Source organism: Anser anser (assembly GCF_964211835.1).
Source record: "Anser anser genome assembly, chromosome: 16".
Taxonomy (NCBI): domain Eukaryota; kingdom Metazoa; phylum Chordata; class Aves; order Anseriformes; family Anatidae; genus Anser; species Anser anser.
In genome coordinates, this window is record NC_139737.1 from 12,094,837 (window position 1) to 12,112,942 (window position 18,106).

The 18,106-nt window shown below is 45.3% G+C and overlaps 1 protein-coding gene across 24 annotated transcripts in view; it reads left to right on the plus strand.

Moving 5' to 3' along the window:
- The window catches only part of PTPRT (protein tyrosine phosphatase receptor type T), a 572,020-nt gene that overhangs the window by 66,225 nt on the left and 487,689 nt on the right, over positions 1–18,106 (plus strand). For 15 of the 24 annotated variants that reach the window (XM_083801712.1, XM_083801713.1, XM_083801718.1 and 12 more), the window contains exon 1: positions 15,062–15,079. The exons of 7 other annotated variants lie outside the window; for them this stretch is intronic. In XM_083801712.1, coding sequence (XP_083657838.1) covers positions 15,077–15,079 — 3 coding nt within the window. In that variant the 5' untranslated portion in view covers positions 15,062–15,076. Of the gene's footprint in view, positions 1–14,666; positions 15,080–18,106 lie in introns of those variants that run through there. 2 more of the 24 variants (XM_083801729.1, XM_083801730.1) reach the window with 2 other exon arrangements.

The following is an 18,106-nucleotide window of genomic DNA, read 5'->3' on the forward strand; positions in this document are numbered from 1 at the left end:
TATAAATTACCAGCTTAATTTTTTTCTTATTGTGTGATGTACTAATACTATTATTTTGTACTGGTGAGAATTAGCAAGTGGCATTTACGTTTATAGAGCCTTTCATCCAGGGAAAATCTAATAACAACATTGGTCTAAATATTACATTAAAGGGCTGAAGCATGTTGGAGATGAGAAGATAGCCCGGGGTGACTGGTAAATGGCCACAGTGTTTACAGGGATCCTGCAAAACACTACAGTGACTTTCAGGAGCTTTGAAATGCTGGTGCATTTGTGAATCCAGATTTGAAGTACTCTTTGCAGGATTGTGCATTGTATTGAACTATGGCAAGTATATTTGTGCTTCAGATATTAACAGGGAGCAGATACAGCACTTCTAAAATGGTCCATGATGTGAGTTGCTTGCTCTTCTCCACCAGGCACCGATTCTGCCAGTAAGCAGAGATAACTCCAGTTTGCAAAATCTTCTGCCCATGCCATTACGTCAGTCCCTTGCTGAATCCAGGCAATGTTTTGATAAGAAATGCCACATTCACACATAGCTGAAGTGTTCAGGGCAGTTTTATACTCAGCATAACCCATTTTACCCTAGTCCTGTACAACACATGCAAAACTTGCATAAAATACGGAACCAGGCAGATGGCCCATTTTTTCACCTCCAGCCTACTTTTATTTGTATTCCCCATCTACTTTTTCCCCTCAGTCTACTCCTCACCTAATGAATATTTGCCAATGGCCTTAAATGCAATAGTCCTGCTTTAGGTTGTGTTCAGTCAGAGCTGTCCCTGCTGGGTTTAGTTGTGTCTGTGGAGAAGGCCATAGCATGAAGGGAAGACCAAGAAGAAGAGAAAAGCTATTAGAGACTGAGAGAAAAAGGGGGATGTCTCAAACATTCGGCAAGAAAGGGGTGTTGCTGCAATTTAAATTGGCTCAGAAAAGCGGCTCTCTAGAAGGCAGGATAGCACTTGTCTGAGGCCCACCTCCTGGGAAGCACCTGAGACATCTTTGCACCTGTGGTTCTGCCAGTGGGGAAGGGAAGATCTTAGCACACACAGCTGAACCTCTTTCCAGAAGGTTCTGGAGCACCAGCTGCACATGAGGGGCAGTTAGCATACGAGATCTCATTGCCCAGAGAGGTTGTGGGGTCTCCTTCTCTGGAGATATTCACACCCCATCTGGATGCCATCCTGTGTGGTGTGCTCTGGGTGATCCTGCCTGGCAGGGGGCTGGGCTTGATGATGTTCAGAGGTCCCTTCCCACCTTGGCCATTCTGGGATTCTGTGGGATGAGGCCTGGAGGCGAGACCATGGCACTGCCTTACAAACAGCGCAGGCCCAGGGCCTGGGGGCCTGGTGCTGCCGGCAGGCCCGGAGCAGAGGCACCGCTGCAGCCTGTGGTGGTGGTGGTGATGGTGGTGATGATGATGATGATCTGTTTCTTTTCTCTACTCCTGTCTGTCTTACTTTCTCCCCCGTGTGTTACAGTCCTCTCAGCCCTTTGTAAAACAGCAAGGCTCAAACAGCTCCTGTTAGACAAGTAGCTCCTGGTAGAAACAATGAGGTTTAATCAGCTTCTGCCATCTCTGAAACTTCTCAATGCGTCGTTTGTTGTTATCTCGCCTAAGGGTACTTCAGATGTGGTGGTCTCTGAGAGGAGCGTGCAGTACAGCCCTCTCTGTCCCCCCACAAAAGCTTCTGAGGGGTTCAGCTTTGCAGCTGCTTGACCAGCATTGGGGATGGGCAGAGCAGGTACTGCCCTGCTGTGCTTCGCTTCCCCTGGTGGTGGAGAACTTCAGGGGAAGGTGGAAGGGTTGGGAACTGCGCTGGAGCTCTCTCCCAAGCCCTTGCCAAGGGAGCTGGGCTGGTGCAGGGGACACTCTGAAGAAGACAACACGTCCAGGGAAGGGTTGTAGACCATTGCTCATCTCCTGGAGCGAGGTGGAGGAAAGCATCGTGGCTGCCCCGTGCTCTGCTCCTGGCACAACAGCGGTGTCCCACTTCGTCTGCTACCCAGCACAGGCTGTGAAATGTAGTGGCCTGTTAACTGGGTTTGTTGCTTACCTTGACCATCTCACCTGAAGCTTACCTGTGAATTTGCTGCTGATGGATTGCTCTAAAGAAACCTTTGGAGCTGTTCCAGGAAAAGATTTTCACGTCAGATGTTCTGGGTAATCTGTTCTTAAACCCCTATTAAACCCTCTTGGTCTACTCCATTCAATGCTCGCCAGAACTGTGGTGGCAAGCGCACTGAATGCAGTTCAGGCTGCTTTTTATTGCCATGAATGTCCCCCTCACCACTGCCTATCCAGTGGGGAGATGGCTGCAGTCAGCTCCTCACAGCTTGAGCCAAATAATCCAGTAAATGCAGTGAAAATGAGAAAATGAAGACTCAAGTAGACAGGGAGTTTCTTTGTCTTCCTTTGACCTTTGGCATTCCTATATAAGCATGCAGATGCGTACATGCACACATGCTGCAAGTGCTTCCTGAGTGCTTCGAGTGGGTCCTGGTGGTTTCCCTGCTTTGTGGGGACCTGTCCTTCTACTCCCAAGGAAACTCTGTTACTAAGAAGTTTTCCAGTAAGACTAATTGTCTTGATGAAGGCTTTAGATACTCTCTTTTTTCCTAATATATAATACATTATCTTTTTCTCTAGTATGCATTTGGAGTCTTGATGGGCTTTGCTCAAAAACTCGCTGAGAAGCTTGTCTTCACTGTGAGAAGTTTCAACTGAGATTTGTTTTGAACTCATCAGCATTTCTCAGGTTTGCATTAAAAAAACTGAAATGTTGGTGAGAACAAGAAAAATCAGTTTTGAAGAGTCCTGGCAGTTCTGCAGACAGTGGAATCTGCCCTCATGCCTCAGTTGTGCCAAAAGGTCATTTTTTTAATTTTAGGAGTTGACAAAACAAAACTGAGAGGTGCTATTTTGTTTGAGAATACAGGGGCTCGACTGTAGAAAAATTGGAAACCCGTATTCGGAAGCATACAATGTGTATAACCTTGGGAAAAACAAGACCTCTCCTGAAAGCAGTGGGTGACACTGGCAACAGAGAAGAACAAGTGAGAATTGATTTTTTTTTTTTTTGGGGAGTTGCATATCAAGAGGAAGAAATTGGAAAAAAGAAAAAAAGCTTATAAAAATCAGAACAGACAGAACAGGAAAGATTAAGCTGTGATTATAAGCATGCTGTGTGAAGAATCAAGTCGTGCATATGCTGTGGGTATGCAGAGCTCTGAGATCTCACGTCACCGCCACCCGTCTCCCTTCCTGTTCATCTTCCTTTGTGTCATCTGAACCTCCACGGCAGGAGAAGTGTGAAAAGACCTGTCTGCCGCCTCGCGTTTATATATCAGCCAATGCAAAGGCTTTCAATACCAACTGGAGTTTCCAAATACTGTTGTAATACAAGTTCACCCCTCCTTTTCTCTGTACGTGGAATCAATACGCACGTAGATTAGTGTTCTAGTATTTCACCGAGGAACATGCAATTTGAGTAGTTTTATAATTTCGGTTCAATTTTCAGCATCATTTCGGCTCAGCAGGACCTTATCAGCGGTCCCGTTGTGCCGAGCCATCACAGCTGCCAGCTGACTCGATGGGCACGGATCCGTGACAGCTCGGCAGTGTGGGTGCCCTGTTCCCCTCTGCCCAGGTCCTCGCTCTCATCACCCTCACCTGAAGGCCACCGTGTGTGCTGCTTCTTGCTGTCTCCCATGGAGAAGAAAGATGTGTGGAAAGGCTGATGAAACTGCAACAGTAGCAAGTTTGAGGAAATTATTGAATTCACAGTGATGATAATCATAGCCTGAGCAAACTGACTGAAATTAATGCACCAGCTGAACTGCTCTGTCTGCTCTGCCTTGATGTTCCTCATTTAAAATGAATCTCTCCAGACCTGAAGGCTGTTTGGAAACAGCTGATGGTGCCCATAATGAGGATCCCAATCTTCAAGTCTCCAAACTGAAATTAGACATATGTCCTGACATGTTGACATTAATTTGAGCTGTTATAGCTGTAATGGGTTTATTTTGCTAGCATTTTTAATAGAATTTCAGGGGAAACAGGCTTCGCTCCATGAGTCGAGTAGGGGAAAGGCTGTGAGCAGCCATAATTTCAAAGGTTAATTTGAAAATGTTTTTCTTGACAGAATTTTTCTGAATTGTGAGGTGGCTTGAAAACGTTGTATTGTAGTAGCTGACGCTGGTTGGAGAAGAGGAACGGGTGGGTGTCGCAGCGGGGATGCACCAGCCTTCCACTGACCGGGACCTGTGCCCAACTCCAGCTTGACTCCAAGTAACATACAGTCATAGTCAAAGCAATAAGAGTATATAATTGGTCACTAGTGACTGTTTTAGTAATTTACTGCATGGCATCAAAGGATTAAAAAAAGACCCACAAGGGAAAGCAGGCGAGCCATGGTCCCGAAAGTTTCCCTTGAGCAGAACCCAGCAGGTTTCTCCGAGACGCCCCCACCTGCTCCAGGAGCACTGGTTCTGATGGCGATCAGCCCTGCTGGACCCCAGCCCCACAGAAAGCCCATAGGCGAGCCAAAATGATGCCCAGGTCTTCGGTTTATTGGGTACCGTTCCAATCCCACAGCCTTCCCGAGGGGAGGCTGGATGGGGATGGCTGCTGCCACACTTGAAATAACTCGATTTAGGCCAATGGGATGCAGCGCCTGGCTGTTGTTTTCGAAGGGTAAAATGTCACTGATGGCAGATTTTTAACCTAGTGCAATTCAGCAGATATTTGATACTTTTATTTCCTTCTGCTGACTTTATACGGTGGAACAGGAGGCGGTTTGCACAGATTAAACAGTATTCTGTCTGCAAATTAAAATCAATAACTTATTTATAGGGCTGCCGATGTTCCCACAGCAAAACAAGCCTGCCAAGTGGCTGTAAAAGTCCTGAATCAAATGCCGTGTATCTCCAGCCCATCTACGCAGTTGGCTGTCTGTGGCCATAGATACGACGCAACTTATCTAGTAATCGTATCGCCTGGTAATTGCAGGACGTAAATAAATATGATTCCTGAACCACTCAGTGGTGGGGGTTCTTTCCAGATCTCTGTGATGGCTGGTTGTTGCCCACGTACATTGCTGTTAAACCTAGTATTGCTCATCGGGGTTTTTCAGGAATCCATTTATTTTCATGAAAGGGGGCTGGCCAGGTAGTGCACCATGTTTTAACCCCCTGGAGACGCTCAAAAGAGCAAATCACATAGCAGTATTGGGAGCGTGACAGGAGATCAAAGCCCAGTAATTGGTTTTCTTTCACTGTTCCATCCGACAGCCCCCTTCCCACTATGGCAACTGGTAGTTTGAGAAGATGGGCAGCAAAGTTCAAGGGGAGTGCGGCTCTGCACCGTTGGCACCATGTCATTGTGTTCTTCTGGGGCTTAAAAGGCCTCTGAGGTGGTGCAACAACGGTGAGCTCACGAGCTGGGTAGGAAACCTGGCAGCAGCAGCTTCAAACAGGAGAGCAACCAGAAGCGCTCCCTCCTTCCAGGAGCTGCCTCTCCGCATTCAGCTTTCTTGAGGTCTCTGGGCACAGAGTGACCTTTTCTGAGTCACCAGGACCTCTTGGAGTCTGCCCCAAGCCTTGCAGTCTGTAGTGGTTTTACACTGAGATCCAGGGTATGAAGACAAGTGCTTATACGAGAATTGTTTTAAACAGTTTTATCCCTCTGAGTTGTGAAATGAACATCTTGGAAAGGTGAACTGTGTTTTCAGAGAAGCTTAAAATAGGAATCACATATTTAGGTTGTGCTTTTGGTGGGCATGATGAGATTTATTTACCAGAGACTGCATGAAGTAAATACTTCTTCGAGGCTGGCCGGTCAGGTATTTGTCCAGAAGAACCAGCAAGTGCTTGAATGTACAGACCTGGTGGTGGCGGGTTATCAACAACCCGATTTTAGACTCTCTTCTATCTCTTTCAGACTGGGACCCCAGCCTCTAACAGTTTCCGTGAGCTGTGGCAGAAGCAGATGCATATTGAGGTCCTTGTGCGCTGGAGCTGTAGCCTTTCATTCCCTTTGCCTATGAATATACGTTATCCTTAGGCTTATGTATCTCATCTGAGACAGCTCAAATAGAGAGTAACTTTCCCATTGTGCTTCCTCAGCAGCCTTTGCAGAAGCCCTGCAGCTTTCTGCCCTTTGCTTTTCTTCCTTCTGTGTTAGTGCTCTGGGCAGTGGCAGCGCCTGCTTTGTTAGCAGCAGAGGTGAGGAAGAAATCTCCCCACCTCTGCCAAGAAACTGGAGTGAACAGGCATGGGAGGAGAGATGAAAATAGATGCAACACAAATTGTCATTTTGCAAAATGACTTTTTGCCAGAGCACTGCTCTGAATACGCAGCGATGCCGTACAGATGATTCTTGGCCAGTTAAATAACAGTTTTCCTCATATTTATTGCTCTTGAGTTATGCCTGACAGTTTTATTGCGTGCAGACTGGCACATTATGAAAAGAAAAGTAAATAGGTCTGTGGAATCATGGCCGCGGTATTCCTGGTTTAGGGGAAAAGAACTTGCTGCTTTTACCGCATGTTTGAAAAGAGGAGACAGTTCTCCCTCAGTGTTTTATAGCAGCTCTCCCTCCCACCTCCCTCTTCTACCTTAAACAGTCTGGATTTGTTTGGCTTGTATAATTAGGCAACAGCAGCTGATCGGATTTGAATCAACGGCATTATATCATCGCGAAAGCTGCCTCGATTGATGGACGAGAGAGGCAACAGCCTGGTTATTTGCAAGAGCTATAAAATGGCCCGCCTGTGCCATGCACACAGAGAAGTACATTAGCTTCAGCTTTTTTATAATTCTTTGAGAGTAGATATACTGCTAAGGCACTTGAACTCTATTATGATGTCAAGCTTCTGTTATTTTCTATTATCCTTGGGACAAAAGCAAAAGAAATCCTGTATATGGTCTCATGAAAGAGAATGTATTCTTTGAAAATAATTGTGCCCATAGCCCTTAGTGCACAGTTGAACCTATACAAATTAAAAGGACCATGATCAAAGTTAGTGCAGTATTTATTTAGGCTACGATGCCTCTTTGCAAAATAATTGCAATGATGGTACACACCAGCAGTGCTGAAAATGTGTTTTACTCTCTTATTTCCTTCCTCACAAATCCTGCAAGAAAAGATACAGCTATCTTCTTTTATCAGCCAAGATTTGGATTTAATGACTTGCCCTTTTCCTCCCAGCTTTTTCTGCCTGGTCAGTTAAGAGCAGAAGTAACTTTTTTTTCCCATGTATGCCTCCCTATTTTGGACCTCAATTGCTTGCTATTACCTCCAGCTGTGAACATCTTCTAGATAGCATTCCTCGGTACGCTTGTGAGTGCAACAGCACCCCAAGGATGGCTGTACATAAGGATGCTGCGAACCCCAAGAGGCAAAATCCTGCAAAGCCAGGAATTTTCCACCACTTTACTTGAGACTTAGAGGCTTAACTAGTTGGGTATAGAGCTGTGTCTACTAGTTCAGGTGTATCCCTGCATGCAAAATAGTTGAGATTGTCTGCAGGAACTCCTATAGGACTATAGGATAAGATGCATATATATAAGATGCTCACGTAGTCAGCGGCAGGATACGTTTCCTAAACCTAGACTGCCCGTGTAAATGAGTGCTGTAGGAACTAGCATCTTTGACGCTTGTTGTATGTGGATGAGGTGGTCGGAGGTCTTGGAAGACTAGGTTTGGGGAAAGGGAGGGCTCACTCTCACTGTCAATTGAGCTTGTTTGCTTAGCTTAAGAAATTGGGCTGAAATCAGGCTTTTCGCCCTGTCATTCCCATTGCCCTGCTGTCTACAGTACAGCTCTAGGAGTCTGCGGAACCGAAATGAGCAGATATGAAACGCGTCTTTGGAAGAAAACCCCTGTAGCCACAGTGGGCTCAGCGTGGTCCTGTGCTGTCCCTGCGTCCTGGCTTCGGTCACTGCTCGGGTTGCTGCCAAAAAGGCAGCTGTGACGCTCCAAGAGCGTCCTTGCTCGTGTCACCGCGTCGGCCAGCCTCGGGGCAGGCTGCACGGGGGGCCCTGCAGGGCTCAGGGAGGGGTGCAGGACACGTGTGCTGTGCTGGCCGGGCTGTGCCTGGCCTGGCTGGGGCTCATTTTCACAGATACCAGACTTCTTGTGACATTACGGCGGGTGTGTTTCTCTGAGGAGGGGGAGAGCAAGCCAAACAACGGCACTCGGCTAAACAGGCTCTTTCCATCCAGCTGTACAAAAGGCACCTCGGCACACTTGTAAATATGGGAGAGAAAATGGTGTCATCGGTCTGTAATAAGGTATTCCAGCCTCAGATTGCCGTCTGTCAATGATATTTTAGCTTATTTTCTTTCAGGAAGGAAAGTGAGCTTATTTTCTTTAATCTCCTGAGAAATTACTCCAGTTATTTACAGCATTGGATTTCCTTAAAAAAGATTGTGCTGCAGCCAAGGGGATTATTTGAGCAAATAGTGTTTTGTTTTGTGTTTTTTTCTCTCTTTTGTTTCACTGCATTAGCTTATTTTAACGGAGTAAAGAAAACCTTAGCAAGTGCATTGTGGAGACTGCTACAGGTTTCTATATTTTCCATTTCTTATTTCTCTGCAAGAAAAAAACATGATACAGTATTATCAGCTACACACCCTTTAGAAGTAATGAAACCCAGACTACCTGGGCTGACTTTAAAAGAGCCAATTTTTACAGTCATATTTCCATGCTTCTATTTGCTTTCTGTTTTGAGCCTCAGCTCATCGAAACTGCTGTATCATTTGGATGAGATCAAGCTAGAAACTTTTGGAATGAAGGCTGGGCTTTTCAGTCACCCCAGAGAACTGCTCCAGATGAACTGCCTGAAAAACCAGAGCCGGGGGCACCAGTTAAGGTCCTGGCTTTGGTGCGGATGTGCAGAAGCAGGACTCGGTGCAGAGAAAGAGGTGAAGGAGAAGAGCCCTTTTTGCCTCCAGCTGTTCAGGGCTACCTCAGTGAGGAGTGGTGGGTGAACAGAGCGACAGGGGGTGGCCATGGTTGGCCATGGTCCCTTCCATCGTTTCTGGGTCCTTCCTGAGAAATGTGTTTCTCTCTTTAGACGTGTAACCTGCTGCATTTAGCAAGCTGAGGCAGGATCAGGAATTCAGGCTTTTAATTACACTCGAGGGACTCTCGTGAGATCAAACCCCACATCCTGATAGAAGGCAGCAGGGAAGGCACCCGAAGGCAGTCGCGTGCAGCTACTGATGTGCAGATTTGAAAACTGGGAAACATTTCCCCATAGAATCGCTCTTCCCTAAATATTGCAATTGCCACTTACTAATGCTGCTGATGCTGGAAAAAGCTTAAAGAATCAACTCCAAGGTCCATTATTCTTTTCGCTACCAGCTAATGAATTTTCCCTCTGCCCTTCTACATTAATTTACTTTTAGCAGGAGACTCCTTTTCTCGTATGACTTTCAACTATCTCCGGCGTCGGAGCTCTGATACCTAGTTAGTGCAATCTGTAAATGCGACTCTGAAGATACTGCTCCAGGGCAGATTTTGACCCTGAGCACTCCGGTGTTTTCTCCCTTCAAAAATAAATCCACAAAGAGCTGTGCAAAGAACATAGGCTGGGGCTGCACCAAGAGTTGGTGTGGGAAGCAGGAAGGGCAGTGTGGTGGTGGTCGAGTTTACCCTGGCACACACACTTGTTTCGGCATAAAAATACTCCGTTATGCCAATGTATTGCCAAGTTGTGCAGCTTTAATATGGTTCACAAGTTATATTTGTTTGGGCTTTTTCCCACAAAGTCCCTGTTACTGGAGTTATGCCATCTGAGAAACTCGGCTTTTTTATTTTTTTCCCCTAAAAGTAAGTTTCTACTTCATGATTAAGAACAAAAGCTTGAAAATATGATTTAAATGCATTTTAGAGATTCAGAAAAGCAGAAGATAAATAACTCATCATGTATTATTTTTCTGAAAGATAATACCTCATGTTTTTGTGAGGGCTGACTCGTGACTTAAATGCTGCCGGTTGGCAGCACTGTTGTTATAATTTATGACTAAGTTTGATTATTTTTTTTGTTGTTATCAGTCATATCTACATATATATATATTTATATACATTGCAGAATGAATACATGTAACGCGTGTTTGTACTGCAGGAGCTGTTTTCTCTCTATTGGGACCGATAGCTGTAGAGATACACTGTTAGCGTGAAGGGGGGAAGGGGCATAAAGAGGGTGGGGAGCTTAGACCCAGCAAGCATCTTCTGCTTCCCACATTGAGCATATCTATTTCAGACTTGCTCAGGAGTTACTGGCCCTCTTCTTGCTAATTTAAGGTTGCCTTACCTCGTTTGAAGCAGGATTTGCTGCTCATGCAGAATGAAGGCCGCCTCCTGCGCTCCTCCGAGGGCTGAGGGGCAGTGCTGGAAAAGGAGACAGAGCTCCTTGCTCCCTGCCCCTGCCTCCAGGACTGCGACTCTTCACAGTTTTTTTAATGAGTTAGCCATCTATTAGCAGGTTTTTTGCTGAGCGAGGTGCCATCCGTCCTCTCGTAAGCAGCCTCGCATAGAGCAGAACCTTGATGCCATGAGCTTTGGCCGATCTGATAGCCATGGGCCTGCAGCTGACCCGGATAACCCACGCTTGGTGTGCACGTGGCAGTGTGAGTTATCCCTGTCTGCAAAGCTATGTCTCAACGCATAAACCGCTCAGCACCCTCGCTGCAGCACCCAAATAGCCCTAACTCAGTCCATTTGCCACTGGCCACCTCTGAGTGGTGAGGGCAGGGGCCAGGCTGGGGCAGCATCCCCTGCCCGGGGCACCCCGGCTCTACGGCACCTGCAGGAGGGATGCACACGTTGGCAGGATTCGGCTTGCTTTCCTTCCACAGCGCCTTCCTCCAGCCCCAGGAACCTCCTTCCTCCCCATAAAAAAACAAAATACTGTACCATAGATAAATGCATTTATTGAGATGCTGCAAAGTGGGACATGTTGTCGTAAAGTACGTTGCAGAAAATCGCAGTCCGGTGAGCAGTACTTTTTCTGTAGGTTCTCTTCCATGTGGAAAATACAGGATTTCGTGTGCAGAAATCTCTTGCTTGGTGCAGAACTTATCAAGGGTTTGCATTTTAGTAAAGCCTTGGCTTTGCAGCAGTGAGCAAAATCTATGCAGGAAGCCCATGAAAAGCTATAGTAAAAAGGACTCGTGCACCCCAAATGTGTTGAACGGTGACTGCAAAGCAGCACTTCCTTCACTGAGACCTTTTGTCTGCTGGGAGAACAAAACGGAGCTGTGGATGTGCAACGTGCCGTGCTGCGGTCGTGGCACCGCAGAGCAGCGCTGGGCGGAGGATTCAGCTCTGCCTGCCCCAGCAGTGCGGCGTCAGATGGGGCCAGGCTGGTGAATACCCTGAGCGTGTGCCTTGCTGAACTGCCCTTAGCTTCTTTAATTAGCTGCTTGTCTCCTTTTCTGATCCCACAGTTCACAGCTGTGTCTTCCAGTTTCAGGAGGGCTTTCTGAAGCCCAAAGTTCAGCACTTGCCTGGCTTCCTGGTGTCCCTGATGTCCTGGTGCTGTGGCATTCGATCCATCAGCTCACCACGTGCTTGTTGAACCAGCAACCAGGCAGCTACTGCGCTGCTAATAAATGCTCTGCAGGAGCCAGGAGAGTTTGTTTGAATGCGTATAGCAAGAACACTGGAAATTTGATTTACAGTCTTCAGAGCCTCCTAAGGATTGCATTTCAAAATTAGGAAGGGAAAACCTATTTTTAACATCTTGGAGGATGCACAGAAAGGAGTAACTGCTTGCTTTTCTTGCTTAACTTATGCTTTTGTTCCCTTCTATCTAAACACGTTCTTGGTGCTTCGTTATTTCAGCCTGTGAAATTCCTGAAGATTGCCTAGCTGGAAAGTCTGGGGTGACATTTAGTTTAAGCTTTTAGACTAAAAACTATTTGAATGAAATTCTTCCTACACTGTTTAACCACTTTGCTGATGTTCTTTCTCTGTTCTGGTACAGCTCCACAGATTTAATCTGTACATATACTTTTGGGCCAATAAAGAATCGTTTCCATCAATTTATTTCCCCAAATAAATTGAATTAAGTTTCCATTATATGCATTTGATTTTTTTTTCAGTGATACATCTTTATATAAACCTCTTGATAAAAAGGATTCTGTAATTTCAGTTGTGACAAATAACATGGGGACCAACAAACCATTCAGATCAAGGCAGCGCTTTGCCCTGTGGAAGCACAGCCTCTGCTCTTTAAAAATTTTATAAAGTTACAGAAACCATGATGGCATGAACACATCTTCCTGCTCTCAAGGTACCCATGACATTTTCCAGTATAAAGCTAGATCCTTCCCAGACACTGAAAGTAAACGAAGGAACTCATGGAAAGTTTCACGTGGCATAATGAGTTCTCCTCTGCCCTCAAAGGGGAGCACTGGGCACCCTCCTAACCTGATTCTAAATCATGCTGCACTGGCATTGGCAATTTGGCCATGATGGTTGAGCAGGATTTGGAGCATGACAGAGAAGTGTGTGACCATTTTATTGTTAGTTCAGAAGGCCAGTGCATGGGCACACAACAGCAAAAGGGGTTCCGGACACAGAAAGCGCCCATTTGGGTATATGTGGTATAGTCAGGGAGCCTGAAAATCAAAGCACAAGCTAAAAAGCAGATGAAAGAATACTTGCGCTTTAGGTGGTTTTGTTGTTGTTGTTGTTTTGTTTTTTCTATTTTTACTGTTAAAAATTTGAAGAGTCCTAAGGATTGTTGGTCTCTGGAGGTTGGTTATTTTGTAATTGTATAAAAAAAGAGACCCAGGACTTTGCTTGTATGGTAGGATCTTTAGTACACATGTGAATACTGAAGGTAAGTAACTGTGTCCAGCTCTCTTGAGAGACAAATTCATTGCTGCGGCAAAGGTTTTCCATCATATTGCTATAATTTGATAATTTCAGTGCTGCTGGTAAGGGAGTCTACAGCAGAAGCTTAGAGAATTATCAGCTAATAGCTCCTGCAGGCCTGCAGGAGATATTAAACTCGAACTTTTATGAAACTGAATTTTCTTCTACAAAGCGGTAAAAAGCATACTGAATCTGTGCTCAATGAGAAAACATTCTCTCTGTTTGCAGGGGGAATGTGGCCCCCGCTGCTTCAGCGCTGCCCTGGGCCAGCAGCTCACAGCGTTGGCCAGTCCCGTGGGCAGACCTGGCGCTGGCACAGCTTTCCTCCGTGTGCTGGGAGGAGAGGGGGCAGTTCGTGCCTGGTTTCTCAGCTGCAAGGATGCAACCACAGCCTGCTTGGTGTTGGTGGAGGGCAGCAGAATGTAGAAGGTTCTGGAGAAAATGTGCCAGGCACCTTTAATAACGGCAAGAGTTGAAGTTAGTAACAGCGTACCTGCAACCCCAGAGCTCAGGGGCTGTACGTTTTTGCAACACAGAGCTGTGATTCAAGGCTTTTGCTACTGATTTCAGTAGGCTTAGGGTCATGTGCAGAAGTTGTAATAATGAGGAATTTAATAATGAAACTGTAGTTTGACAAGCATGAGGAAATAAAGGGCATAAGGAAAATATAAAAACACTAAAAATGGAATATAACCTGCACTGGCACATTCTTGCTTGTAGCTAATGCACTGAGCAGACAGCATTATTAGGAACAGAGGCAAATACTTCAGTCACTATCTCGTTGGATAAATTTGGAATTGAGATGAACAATCAGGCAACATCCTTGCTATCATGTAGGCAAAGAAGAAAGATTTCACTGTCAGAAAAGAAAAAAAAAAAGGGAAAAAAAACAGCTGAGGGAATACTAGGTATTTTGAGTGACCTTCTGTTTTAATCTATCTGTGGAATATGGGAAGTTGCCTTCATAAAAGCAATACACTGCAAAATTCATTATTTCAGTGCCAGCCATAGTGTATCAGCTGGCATTTGTGTGCTACTTTTGTGACTTGCACGATGAGAATAAATCACATACCATATCATATTTTAATCGCCCAAGTTTTATAGAAGAGCTCTCTGCGAGCTAAATGAGGCATAGTGAATACCCTTGCAGCTACTTATCAATACCTAAATTCTCTGCCTTGGTAAAGTTGCTTTGGTCTACAGGTACGTGCTTGAACAAGAGAATTTTAATAGAGGACGAGCAAACCTGGGCCAGCTGCTTGCAGCACCTGCATTTTAGCCTCTGAGTGAGGCTCCCACCGCAGAAGATTCCTGCAGAGGATTCGTATTCTAAAATATGATATGGTGATATGGTTCAGTGGAGGACTTGTTAGAGTTAGGAGAGATAGGACTCCTAACTCTAACTAATAGGACTCCAGAGATAGGACTAGGTGATCTTGGAGGTCTCTAACTAATAGGACTCCAGAGATAGGACTAGGTGATCTTGGAGGTCTCTTCCAACCTAGATGATTCTGTGATTCTGCGATAATGTGGCCCGTTCGGAAGATGGCTAGGTCAGGAAACCCCCATAATGGCATGAGGCCTAGCAGGAGGCATCTGAGCACTGGAAGTCACCCCACTTGGTAGGCTCCAGGGCAAGGAGAAGAGATCTCCATTGTTAGAAAGCTGAGTTTCACTACATAGTTTGGTTTGATGGCAGCAATCTTGTGGTGCATGTTTCTCCCTGTAGTCTACAAGATAACCTACGAAGTGATCCCTGCCAGAGCGCAGAAGCTAAGAAACCCTTAGTAGTTACCAAGCCATGGCAATATAAGAAAGGAAATCTGTTTGCACTTCCCCCCTAGGTTTTCACAAGGTTTCTCTGACCACTGTGAAAACACAAAACCACACCATGGGGTTGTTTGCTTGTGTGGGTAAAGGTGTGCTGCGCTCAGGGGGATGCGGTTGTTCCATCACAGGGGCAGCCCTGCAGGGCTGGGGGAGGCTGCTCACAGGGCACAGAGACGGGGAGGGCAGGAGAGCGAATCGCATCGAGGAGAGAGCAGAGGGAGACAGGTATTTGCAATCAGGGAAAGGGGAAATAAATTCCCAGCAGCTGAAAAGGGCTCCTTTGGCTCGGTTGCAGCGTAAAGAGCAGTGAGCTGAAGCCGAGTTTGTGGAGGAGGAGAGCTCACCTGGACTATGGTAGGCTGGAGGAGAAAGTTTTAAAACTTTTACAATTTGTTTTGTCTTTGGTGTTTTGTGCTTTTGATGCTGTAGAAAAATTAATTAGTGTAACTTGGTTTCTATGGGAGTCTGACTCTTTCAACTTGAAAGGTATTCTAGTTTTTTTGTGGTTGCATGCAATAAGGGAAAGGTCTAGGTAAACTTGCCTCAAAGCCTTGTCTGATTTATGATCCTGTCTTCCCTACCTTATTTTTGATGTGAACTTGCGGGCTGGTACCCAGTGCTACTTGCATGTGTGTGTGTATATATATGTATGTGTGTATATATATATATATATATGTATATATATATATATATTGCATTTCAGCAAAATGAAAGAAGGCTGGAAGGAAATGAAATACCAGTCTAACTCATTCCAGGTCAGTTTGGTTAATTAAAGAGAAAAATGTAGCCTGAAGCAAAGACCAATGGGGTCTAAAGTGTAGAGAACAAGTAAAGATAAAAATATATGTAAAAATAACTTGCTTTTGATCATCACAGAACTGCCCTTCTTGAAGTCAAATCCCTGTCCATCCAGCACCGTTAACAATTCCTGCGAACTTCAGTAGCCGTTCAGCTGTTTGAAGCCTGCTGTGATGGACAGCGTTTGTTTACTGCCTTGTTTGGTGGAGCTGGGGGATAGATGGTGGTGTTGGGGACAGTATTTCTGCAGGGGTGTAAATGGGGAGGAGAGCCCCCCAGGGAAGGGATGTCACCATCCGCGTGGGGAGAGCTGCGGGGCGAGGGGGGCAGAGGAGGCTCCAGGGGCTGGGGGAGCCGGGCGAGGCGAGGGGGAGGCCTGAGGAACCTGGGCAGCCTTGGAGCATGCTGAAATGGGGCTCAAAAAAAAAAAATTTGGGGAGACACAGGGTGTTTCATGGGGTTGGCACCAATGCTGGAAGTTGTTAAACCGGATTAAAAGCAAAGCAGGCTTCTTTTTAAAACCCTACTGTGTTTGGTTTCCTCTGTTTTAAAACTGCACCCTTCGATTGCCTGTTCAAAGAAAAAGTGGTTTTCATACTCCAAAGCTCTTGAGGTACAGAAAGCTGTCTCTTGCTCTGACTGTGCTGCGAGCCTCTTTGGGAGGGCAGTCCTGTGCCTTGCTTGCCACAAAATGTTAGTCAAAGATGTAACAAAGATGTGGAAGTTAGTCTGTGAACGGAGGTTCTGACTTCAGGGTCTTCATCTTGCTTGTGTGTAGCTTTTTTATCTTTCCAGTGATCCTTTCTGATAATGAGAATGTGAGTTATTCAAAAGGATTTATAAGTGTTGACAGTGAATTATTATTGGTCTATTGAGTGTTTAAATTGCAAATATTATACTCAAAAGCATGCTTTACGAGGCAAGCTCTTCTTGAAAGATTTATGACTACAGTCACATAGGGTATAGTAAATTCAGCATTGAATATGAAGCTGTATCAGTCATAACCTTCCTTACTGGATTACTGTTTGCATTACTTGTGATAGCTGCTACCTGTTCTCGACTCCTCAGCAAATTTCCTTGAGCGCATGGCAGAGGCAGGAGAACTTTCTGGAAACCAGAAGTTGTCAGCTGATGTGTAAGGGCTGAAATTTGGTGTGTGTCTTGGGGCACGCTAGTGGAGGCGTGCCGCTTCTCTGTGCGAAGTGGCAGGCATTGAAGTCAGGCGCGAGTTGCAGCCCGTGGAAATGATGCCTTCAGCTGTGCTTCTGGACACCCTGCTGGTGGCCAAAGCAGAAACAAACACAGAAGTTTAAGTAATGCCGTGTCCTTTGAACTGTATGGCTTTGTGATGAACTGGCTGTGCTTTTTGGGTGCTTTTCTTCAGAAGTAGATGGGATTTACTAATAATTCATTAGCACCTGGGATTCGCTTGCTCACTTCTAGTTCTTCAGTGTGATGGCAACAGCTGATCTGCTGCAGCAGAAACATCCCCTGCCCCATTGTGTGACACTGAACTGAACGCTGCTGAACAGTGACCCTTGAAATCCAATCTAATTTGAGTGAATTCCTTGGGTACGTCTCTCGCCTTTCCATATTCATGCGTACCAAAAGTAATCAAAGTTGCCTTTCTATTCATTTTCTTTTGTATGTCAGCCTAAAAGAGTTTTGGAGTGTAATTTACAGTACAGCTTCGGTGCTCTGCTCCATTCTGAAATAATTAGGAGATTATTTTGGTCAATATGCCTGAACTATGATTTAATGCTTTTCAATGGCTAGTTGCATTAGTGACTCTTTAAGGATTAGAAGCTTAATGAAATGCACACATCAGAGCAGTGGTTTAATCTTTTTCTCATAAAATCTTCACAACAAGATGATAAACCGTAAGAGCAAAAAATCATTTTGATAAACCTGTCTAGCTTTTGGGCTGTGTGTAGTCTGAGATAATTACCTGTGGGCCACTTCTGTCATATGGGGGATTTCTGAAAGGGCAACTTTCAGTTAAATATATAAATAAAGAGTAAGAAGTTTCTTACTCTTTATTTCTAGCCTTGCTGTTGCCTACGGAGCAATCTCCCTTCCTTGCGTGCTGTGATGGGTACACAAACATCTCAAAGCGTGTGTTTGCTAACAAGTCACTTGGAACTTTTCAGTGTTTTCTTAAGAAAAAATCCTTAAATATTATACTGAAAGGAATCGTTCTTGTAAATCAACTAGTTTTGGGTCCATTTTCAAAATGTAACAGTGGAACAGCATGGAATTAACAACCTGACAGGCTTGGTGACTTTACTGCTCTCTTCTGAAGCAGTTTAGTCTCATTCTTATCAGTCAAGCAAAATCTCTTGTTCACCAAGCTGAGCTTCTCCAAGGTTGAGAGAAGGGAAAGGCTTCGTGTGGTAGCTGTGCATGGCCTGTGTGAAACCAGCTTGGTGTTCTGGTCCGGTGTGCAGTAGATAAGCAGCTCTTGCAGCCTGCATGAATGTGGTCTGCTACTTCATGCCTGTACTGAAGCCCTTTTTCCCTTTATTTTCCTCCATTAACTGGGGGGATACAGGTAATAATAGGTAGAAGGAAGAGTCCTCTTGT